Here is a 10,486-nt window from a genome sequence, read left to right on the forward strand (position 1 = left end):
ATTCCCAAAATGAATATTAATTCATAAATGAAGTTCTCATATGAAGTATTCTTAAACAAGAATCAGCAAAAAGAATAATAAATGGTTACATAATATAAACACAAAATAAGATACTTGGAAGAGATCCATTAATCTAGATAAGAAGAAAAACTTACTGCTTGGTTTCTCTTCACTGAAGCAATACAAATTAGGCATGTCATAGCCCCTGCTTGAAAAGCTTCATTTACATACTGCTTTGTGCGCTCTAATTCACGTACATCTCCATCTTGAAATTTAAAAATTGAAAACTTCAGGTTAAGCCACATCGGAAAATGACACAAGCTCACTAAGAGCACCACATTATAAGGGAACTGTCTAGCAATATCAACTGCTCAAAATATAGCTGAAAAAATGAGACGTTTAAGAAAAACACAACCAGTGAACTGCCAAGAGGTCACATGCATCACATCTTATGTACTTGACTCAAAAGCAATTACCCCAGCATTCTCTCAGAGTACACCTGCTTTCAGAGCCACAGGCAACAGCGGCAAGACGTCAAATAACAAGGGAAAGCACACCAAAAAAAGCAAAGTAAAGAGAACTGAACATCAAAGCTCAGCAGAGCCATTTAGCCTAAACATATGAATATGCATATGAGTGTGTGTGTAAGTGTCTACGTGTGTATGTGGGTCTGTTTGACACACAGTTTATTCTTAGTAAAAATCTGTTGAATGAAAAGATCCTGAGATCAATACAATGATCTTATTTTATTAAACATGCCATTTCTGCTTAAAAAAGAAGCATAAACTTCTTAGAAAAAAATTACTAGCCTGCACTTTCTCTAAGCAATTATTAAGCATTTATTGCTAGGCACTGTTTGATTTGTATTTCACGAAGATTGAGTGAGCTATTTTCATTTTCATTTTACAGTTGAGAAAGCTAGGCAAGGAACACACTTTGGAACACAGGGTGACTCCAAAGTGAACCACTATGCTAAGCCTCGGCAAGGGGAAGGCCCAAGAACTAACAGCACAATGAAAGGCAGAACAACTACCCCAAAGCACGATACCAAAAGGACAATAATCTGAGCCACTTTAGTGTAAAAGAAATAAACCTACAGGCCTTTAGTACAACAAAGACCATCCAACACAGGCTGAATGAGCCTCCAAGAAAAGTAGACCAACAGCATAAACTATCATAAATACAGATAGTTTATCATAAATACTTAGCATGGCAAAAGAATAGTACAAACCAAAATTTAAGTTAAAAAAAAATTTAGGAGATCCTGTCATGGCTCAGCAGAAACGAATCTGACTAGCTCCCTGAGGACACAGGTTCAATCCCTGGCCTTGTTCAATGGGTTAAGGATCCAGCACTGCCATGAGCTGTGGTGTAGTTTGCAGACATGGCTCAGATCTGGCATTGCTGCGGCTATGGTGTAGGCCAGCAGCTATAGCTCTGATTCAACCCGTAGCCTGAGAACCTCCATATGTCACGAGTGTGGCTCTATAAAGACCAAAAAAAAAAAAAAAACAAAATTTAAATAAATAGGACACTTGGGCAATCCTTTACTTTCTAAGATCATCCAAGTAAACATAATACTTACAAAAACTTGCTCTACCATAATACACATACAAGTATAATTTAGGATATTAAATAAAATATAAAATCACTCCCTACACTATAAAATACTATAAAATTACTAACGACAATTGCTTTAGTTTAAAGAAACATTAAAGTTTAAAGAGAATTCTTACAGGTAAACTTAATAAATATATCCTATGCACTTATTTTGCTTTTCGGCATAGTTGGCTCTAACGAATGTGTTAACACTTAAAAATTTCATCTGGGAGTTCCCATTGTAGCAAAGTGGTTAACGAATCCAACTAGGGACCATGAGGCTGCGGGTTTGATCCCTGGCCTTGCTCAGTGGGTTAAGGATTCAGCGTTGCCGTGAGCTGTGGTGTAGGTTGCAGACGTGGCTCAGGTCCCGCTTTGCTGTGGCTCTGGCATAGGCTGGCATCTACAGCTCCGATTTGATCCCTAGCCTGGGAACGTACATATGCCGCGGGAAGCGGCCCTAGAAAAGGACACACACACACACACAAAAAAAAAATTTCATCTAATTTAACAGCTAACATGTAAAATAGAATATAAAAACAAGATAAATAGGTTTTAATAAAATAAAGTCTAACCTTACATGTATAAAATTAGTTGAAAATTTCTTTGAAAACTATATTAAAATCCAGCTACAGCAATAAAATGCAATGCCCTAGATGGCATGGCAGATAGCATGGCATTTGAAGTCATGCATTTTAAAAAGATCACTCTGACAACTGAAGAAAAATGAGTGTGAGGAGACCAAGACTGGAAACATGAAGTACCAGTCAAGAGATAGTTACACAGATAAAGCCAAAAATGTTCTTGAGGCCGAGTTCCCCTCGTGGCCCAGGGGTAATGAACCCGCCTAGTACCCATGAGGAACCGGTTCAATCCCTGGCCCTGCTCAGTGGGTTAAGGATTCGGCGTTGCTGTGAGCTGTGGTGTAAGCTGGAAGCTACAGCTCTAATTCGAGGCCTAGCCTGGGAACTTCCATGTGCCATGGGTGCGGCCCTAAAAAAAGGACTAAAAAAAACGTTATTGAGGCAAGTTAATCTGCCTATATCAGTTTCCTCTTCTTTAAAATAGTAATAGTAATATCTACCTCACAAAGTTATTATGTGGATTTAATCATATTAAACAGCTTGTGGGGGGCCTGAATTAAGGTAATGATGGTATGTCAAGAGAGGTAGGGTAGGTTTACGAAATTTAGGAAGTAAAACTCAGTAGGACTGGGTGACAGTTAGATTGTACTGCTTTTAAAAGTCAATGATCACACTAAGATTCTGAAGCAAAGAGTGCTGTATCTGAGGAGCTGCCTGACATGGGCAGCGGGGAGGAGTGGTAGAGAATAAAACACACTCATGCCATGTGTATGCCATCCCTGCTCCCAGATTTCTGGCTTGGGTGGGTGACTGGGAAGACTGTGGTATTATTAATATAACTAAAGAAAACAAGAGAAGAAATAAGTTATCTTTCAACATATGTTTGTGTTTCCATGGTCCAGCAAGACAGAGAAACCCAGCAGGAAGCTGACCATTCAAGTCTGAAATCTGAGAAAAGGATCACAAAGGTATAAAGGCTGCACTCAGAAAGAAAGAACGAACTGCTCTGATAAAGTTCTGGTGTTCACTTCACTAACGTGAGCAGGGAACCATCTCATGACCCTGGCATTTACTGTTCTTAAGTCAGGTGATATGATTTCCTTACTTTGGCAGGGGCGAAGTACAGAACACAAAGGAATGGAAACCAAAACATTTACGGATTTAATATAAGCGAAGAAAAATTGGCTGAACACTTTAAGATGAAAGCCAGATTAAAAATTTTAAAAAGCCTTGGGAGTTCCCGTTGTGGCACAGTGGAAACAAATCCACCCAGTATCCAAGGGGATCTGGGTTCAATCCCCGGCCTCACTCAGTGGGTGGGGGATTCGAACGTTGCTGTGAGCTGTGGTGTAGGTTGCAGACGGGGCTCGGATCTGGTGTGGCTGTGGCTGTGGTGTAGGCCGGCAGCTGTAGCTGATTCGACCCCTAGCCTGGGAAGGTCCACATGCTGGGGGTGCCGCGCTAAAAAGCCAAAAAAAAAAATTTAAGAAAACTTACAAATGATAAAGGTTTTCCAAACACTAGGCAGAAACACTGCATCACATCCCTGAATGTCCTATTTAAAAGTAAAATCTGTCTCTATTTAGAATGGTTGGAGTGAGGTGTTCTTGAAGCAGGAAACTTGAAGTTACTTTCTATGAAGTCCTCTAAAAGCAAGAAATCTCCTAACCTTAACACTCCTCTCCATCAGCTTCTACCTGGCTGAGGCAGCCTTCCTAGTCAAGCTTCTTAATCTGAACTCCTTGGCAGATACGGTAAATTCCTTAGAAAACTTTTTGATGATGTGTACCTATGCTCATGACGCCATCAATAAATATACTCAGGTAACTAATGCTGATAATGCATGCAAGAATGTTTCCAATAACGACTTTAAGCATAAAATATGGCAAGTATAAGAGCATTTGCATTTGAAATAATCTATTTTTAAACTTAGTACCAAATCCGTCACAGTAACATCACTTTGGCCCTTTCTCTCCTGACATATGTGGCTTTAAGAGGAACCCAGATCCCATTGTGGCTCAGCGGAAACGAATCTGACTGGGATCCATGAGGTCAAAGGTTCAATCCCTGGCATTGCTCAGTGGGTTAAGGATCTGGCATTGCTGTGACTGTGGAGGAGGCCAGCAGCTGTAGCTCTGATTTGACCCTCAGCCTGGGAACCTCCATATGCCGCGGGTATGACCCTAAAAAGACCAAAAAAAAAAAAAAAAGAGTAACCCAGATATATGTGACTAGATACATCAAACCTGAGGAAACTTAGATTTTTTTTAAAAGTATAAAAAATGAGAAATTGTAAGATAGAAAATAAAGGAATAAAGTCAATAAATGAAATTGACTTCAAGACACATTTAACATGAGGAAAAAGAGAGAGGAATGAAGAATAGATTTAAAGAGTATTCAAAGACCTAAGTCCAATCAAATCATAACCAGAAACAACTTGACCTCACTCATCTCACAGAGAGCTTTGGCACCTCCCACCCAGCATTCTAATGAAACGCCAATGAAACACAAAGAAGAACTTCTAAGGCTCTAGAAGAAGTCACTGCCATTCTATTAGCGTCTATTAGAAAGTTTAGCATTTTGCAACACATAACTCAAATTAAAAATTCAACTCTACAACATAAAAATGCTCATTCTTAAGATGCAAAAACCTTTCCATATAGAGTAAAGGTGCTAGAAAAAGTCAGGAATATATTTCTACTGATGTAATAACGTCAAAATTTAAAAGATCGCACAGTACCTGTCTGAGTAGCATACTTTATAAATGTATTAGCAACTATTTTTCCTCTTTTTCCTTCAAAATCGTCATCTCCTTCTTCTTCAGATGAAGAGCTAAAGTGTTCTTCAACAAGTTTTTTGGCTGCAGCTTGATTAGCCTTTTTGATTTCTTCAAATTTCTTTTGAGACATTACCTCTGCTTAAAAGGAAAAAAAAAAAAATGAGTTTCATTTCTGCAAAATTCTCTCTCAAAAAGCAAAGCATGATGTACCAACACATCATTTTTTTTTTTTTTTTTTTTTTGTCTTTTTGCTATTTCTTTGGGCCGCTCCCGCGGCATATGGAGGTTCCCAGGCTAGGGGTTGAATCGGAGCTGTAGCCACTGGCCTACGCCAGAGCCACAGCAACGCGGGATCCGAGCCGCGTCTGCAACCTACACCACAGCTCACGGCAACGCCGGATCGTTAACCCACTGAGCAAGGGCAGGGACCGAACCCGCAACCTCATGGCTCCTAGTCGGATTCGTTAACCACTGCGCCACGACGGGAACTCCCCAACACATCATTTTTAAATAGATTTAAGTCACCTCTGGTGCACTCTATTCTATCATCCACAAAAAAAAAAAAAAAAAAAAAAAAAAAAAAAGTATATTCAAATTTCTTGTCACACAAGAGAATACCACAATGAAAACTTTCATTTTTGTTAAATATTCTGCTAAATGCAGCTAATTGTTCAGAAAGCATGACTATCAAATCAACTTTTAAAATTACAAAAGTATGATAAAGTATCAAAACACTGCTGGTCAACCTCAAAACAAGGACATTAACAAAAATTAAAATGAGATGTTTAGGCGTTCCCGTCATGGCTCAGTGGTAAATGAACCTGACTAATATCCATGAGGATGCGGTTCAATCCCTGGCCTCGCTCAGTGGGTTAAGAATTCAGCACTGCTGCAAGCTGTGGTGTAGGTCACAGACACAGCTCAGATCCCGCACTGCTGTGGCTGTGGTGCAGGCCGGCAGCTAAGCCTGGGAACTTCTATGTGCCGCCACGGGTGCGGCACTAGAAAAAATAACAATAACAATAATAAAATAAAATGAGATTTTTAAAAACAACTGGTACACAGTGAATTTTAAGAGATGGGACACATACCCACTGGGAGCACATCAGAATCAGCAGAGGTGGGTACTTTTTCAAACCATCCTCTTCCATACGACAACCCAGGATGGCAATGGCCCACCAAAGACTTTCCATAAGCAATATTCATCATACAACCACTATGCTTAAAATCTGCTTCTTAGAAAGCTCAAGGACGTTTTGTCTTTACTAAAATGTGGTCACAGGAGTTCCTGTCACGGCTCAGTGGGTTAAGAACCTGACTAGTATTCATGAGGATGAGGGTTCGATCCCTGGCCTCACTCACTGGGTTAAAGGATCCTGTGTTGCCATGAGCTGTGGTGTAGGTCGCAGACTCAGTTCGGATCTGGAGTTGCTGTGCCTGGGGAACAGGCTGGCAGCTGCAGCTCTGATTCGACCCCTAGCCTGTGAACCTCCATATGCCACAGGTGTGGCCCTAAAAAAGAAGGGAAAAAAATGTGGTCACAAAACATAATTATTTAACAATAATTTAAAATGTTACTAACATGGAAGATGTACTTCTTACAACAATTTCATCCCCAAAAGAAATGTTAAATAAATTTGGGAGCAGTTCTTCTACTATTCTCTCTGGCCATGACTTTACTTTTTTTTTTTTTTTTTTTTTTTTTGGCTTTTCTAGGGCTACTTCCTGTGGCATATGGTGGTTCCCAGGCTAGGGGTCTAATTGGAGCTGTAGCCACCAGCCCACACCAGAGCCACAGCAACGCAGGATCCGAGCCGCGTCTTCAACCTACACCACAGCTCTCGGCAACGCCGGGTCCTTAAACCACTGAGCAAGGCCAGGGATGGAACCTGCAACCTCATGGTTCCAAGTTGGATTCGTTAACCACTGTGCCACGATGGGAACTCCACCTGTACTTCTTATACTTATTTTGTTACATGGTTAAATAATAATGCAAAAAGAATTAGATTACTTCATAGCACATTCTCAATGAGGCTTCACAGTCCTCAAGACCAAGGACTAATGCTTGAGAATTTTCTTCAAGCATTAAGTGTTAATAAACTCTTCTGGACAGCAACCATAGTACAAGAAAGGAGCCACAAACATCCTACATTGATCTTAATTCATTAGAGCCCATAATAATGCCACTTTATGCCTAAAACTGATGAACCTCTACTAATATAAACTTTCTTATTTTAGGTGGCATATTTGTACTTAATGACGTTTTATCTGTTAGTTCCCTCATGAAATGTTTATCCTTTTCTTGTTGCTGAGACTACTCAGTACTCCAAGTAAAATTGGAGGAAAATGTACAGGGCCTACACAGGACTGAGTACTAGAAGAAAAGTAATTGCTGTAGGATATATGACTCAAAATTTCATGTACAATATGATAAATATCATTATGAGAAAGAGCTCTTAAGAATACATTTTTAAAAGGCTGAATTAGACATAATAATAAAAAAAAAAAATCCACAACCTGATTAATAGACCCACATAAGATCATCTCAAAGAAAGTTGACAAAGCAACCTCCCCATATATTATTTCTTTCACTCAAATCTCAATTATCCAGCTCAAGAAGGCCTGCTTTCCTACTCACCAGAAAATCCAAGAAAGTCTACCAAAACTGTTCACACTGCCCCCCCACCTCACCACCACCACTCCCCAAAATTCACTAACAAAGGGAATACCACCTAACTTTATCTTAGAACACACCCAGGGGAGTTCCTATCATGGCGCAGCGGAAACGAATCCGACTAGGTTTTCGGGTTGCAGGTTCAATCCCTGGCCTCGGTCAGTGGGTTAAGGATCCAGCGTTGCTGTGAGCTGTGGTATAGGTCGCAGACAAGGCTCGGATCTGGCGTTGCTGTGGCTCTGGCGTAGGCCGGCAGGTATAGCTCTGATTAGATCCCTACCCTGGGAACTTCCATATGCCGCGGGTGTGGCCCTAAAAAGACAAAACAAAACAAACAAAAAAGAAAACATTCAGAAGTTTAATCTGCTCCTCTCCTCCCAAAAATATATTCCGAGCACAGCAATACAATGATTTCAGGGCTTATTTCCCTTAGCCTCCTACACTCTTCCATTAGTGTGGACAATTGAGAGTTAAGTGTGTGCTCTCAGGCTCCACCAAAACACTGCTTTGGATGAAGGATACTGACAAGCAGGAGGAGGCCACACCAGACATACCCAGAAAAGGACACAAAATTTGTGACGAGGAACCACAGTCGAAAGTACCACAAACTCAAGTGCTTACAGGACAAAGACAATTAAAGTTACTAAACTAAGGCAATCAAATCAAGATGGCAAATGACACGTGGCCCCAGAAGTAGGAGACCCAATGAGAAGTGGAAAGCCTAAACCCATTCTAAATGGGATTTCTTCGATGTAGCCTAGCTGGCTGTTCCCACGCGACAGCCACAAAGTTTCATTTTCCAAGAAAAGTAGATGATAACCAGACTGTTATGAGATTTTTAAAAAGAAAAGAAAAAACAAAAATACTACTGGCAACCAATTCAGATTTAATTCACTGTGTCAACCAAACCAAACCAAACCAAACCAAACTAAAGGCTAAATCAGATTCCTCCCCTCGGGGGGTGGGGGGGGGCACAATTTGCAACTTTTGGTCTAGACACTTAGCAGGCAAAAAGAGTGAAAAGAATACTGGATGGGGAAATAACAAATATTCCTATCACTTAAAATGATGAAAAAAGTCTGATGGGAATCAGCCTAGAATGAGCAGCTTCCTGAAAGGTTTGAGAAATGAGGCTAACAATAAACTCCGGAAGAAGAAAAGAAATGAATGGGGCAGAGGCAGTTCTGACTATCAAATGTCTTAGCAGGCATCCAAGTGAGCCCCCCGACAAGTTCCATTCTCACCACTGGCTACGGAAGTCTGCGGCGCTTCAGATCCCCAGGGGCTGCGTCGGGCTGAGCTACCTGCAGCCGAAGCGGTCGCGGCTCCTCCCGGGCTGGGGCCAGGACCAGTAGCGCCCACCGACCCCTTCTCTCGCCCTCCTCCGGCGCCGCGGAGATGGACTCCATTTCCCGAGGAGGGGGCCGCAGTGGCCCGTCCACGGGCTCGGCCTCGGCCACCGGCCACCTGGCGCCAGGAAGCTTCCATCCCTGCAGGAGTGGGGAGGGGGGGAAAGAGTGGAAGGAGCGTGAGCGCGGTGGTGTTTAGACGGGGAAAGGAGAGAGCGGGGGGAGCCGCTGTACCGGGCAGAATGAGGAGGGTCTCCGCAGGGCAGGGACCGGGTCGCGGCCCTGTCTCTCCCAGAGGGCGAGTCCCCGCTAAGCCCGGGCTCTGGAGATGGATCGAAGAGAGAGAGAACTAGGCAGAGAAATGGACTGCGAGGCAAGGAGCATCCAGCGCCGGAGAAGGAGAGCCGTAGAGGGGGAAAGCGCCTCCTCAGCCTCAGGGGTAGCGGGGTGACAGCAAAACTGCGGACAGACCCCGCGGGTCCCTCCAGGAACCAACTGTGGTAGCAAACCCGTTGAAACGCTACGTCTCCTTACCGACGGCGCCCGCCTCCAGCGACTACAACTCCCAGAAGCCCCAGCCCAGGGCTCTCAGAACGCGTGGCATCACAGGCCGCTTCCTCATCCGGGACTGTGTCTGTGTGTTGAGGCAGAGTGGAGGCTGGGGGCGGGGTTGGGGTGGGGGTGGGGTGGCAGAAAAGTCCTCTGAGAACCCGCGAGGACTGAATCGGATCGTCAGAAACTACAATTCCCGGTGTGCTCCGGGGCTCGGGAGAGGTGGGCGCCACAGAGAGAGCGCAAGGTGGGGAAGTGGGCGGGCCCTGAGGCTTTTGGGATGCTTGAAGATTCTGCTGCTTTCCCGCAACTGCCCTAAACCCAGCAGGGTATCGGGAACATGTCCCAGGGGCCGATAATTGACTGTCCGCCATCTTTAGCCTTGTTTTCTGGCTTTCTGCTGGCAGGGAATTTTTCTCACTGACGGGAAAGGCGTTTACTATGAAAACACTTTGGGGTCGGGGAAGATGGAGGAAAAGCTGAGAGAGAGAAAGTGTTTGGAGTGGAGAAAGCGCCTTTCTGAGGTGCTAAAGCAATGGAGAGGATAAAGCTAATGGTATTATTATCATAGTCCTTAATAGTTTACAGTATGCTTCTCTGGAAGCAAGCTGACTTTATTTTCAGGACAGCTCTGTAAAGTATACTTAATTAAGGAAAGTAGTTGAGAGCCAGGTGTGATCCTAATTCTTCTGACTTCACTGTTTCCAATAAGATATAGAAAAAGAGCAATTTCAAAAATTCGGAGGCCTGTCTTTGAGAAATATACTGATTGCTGTTTGGGACTATAGGATTCTTTACAACCCTTCAATTTAACTAATTCCTGTACTTTAATAATAAATAACTAATATTTATATAGCAAGTATTAAGTGCCAGGTGCTATTTTAAAGTGTTTTACATATATATGTCTATGGATAGTGCGGTACTCGGAGTCATCTTATTAGTCCCATCT

The 10,486-nt window shown here is 42.7% G+C and overlaps 1 protein-coding gene across 6 annotated transcripts in view; it reads right to left on the reverse strand.

The window, feature by feature from the left end:
- NFXL1 (nuclear transcription factor, X-box binding like 1) overlaps positions 1–9,586 on the reverse strand; it is a 63,205-nt gene extending 53,619 nt beyond the window's left edge. Inside the window, exons 1-4 of one of the 6 annotated variants that reach the window (XM_021100578.1) lie at positions 9,520–9,586; positions 8,881–9,126; positions 4,924–5,100; positions 156–265 (exon numbers count right to left, since the gene is read on the reverse strand). In XM_021100578.1, the coding sequence (XP_020956237.1) occupies positions 156–265; positions 4,924–5,100; positions 8,881–9,124 (531 nt within the window). In that variant the 5' untranslated portion in view covers positions 9,125–9,126; positions 9,520–9,586. The other 5 variants (XM_021100583.1, XM_021100582.1, XM_021100581.1 and 2 more) reach the window with 5 other exon arrangements.

This window comes from Sus scrofa, chromosome 8 (genome assembly GCF_000003025.6).
Source record: "Sus scrofa isolate TJ Tabasco breed Duroc chromosome 8, Sscrofa11.1, whole genome shotgun sequence".
In the NCBI taxonomy this organism is placed as follows: Eukaryota; Metazoa; Chordata; class Mammalia; order Artiodactyla; family Suidae; genus Sus; species Sus scrofa.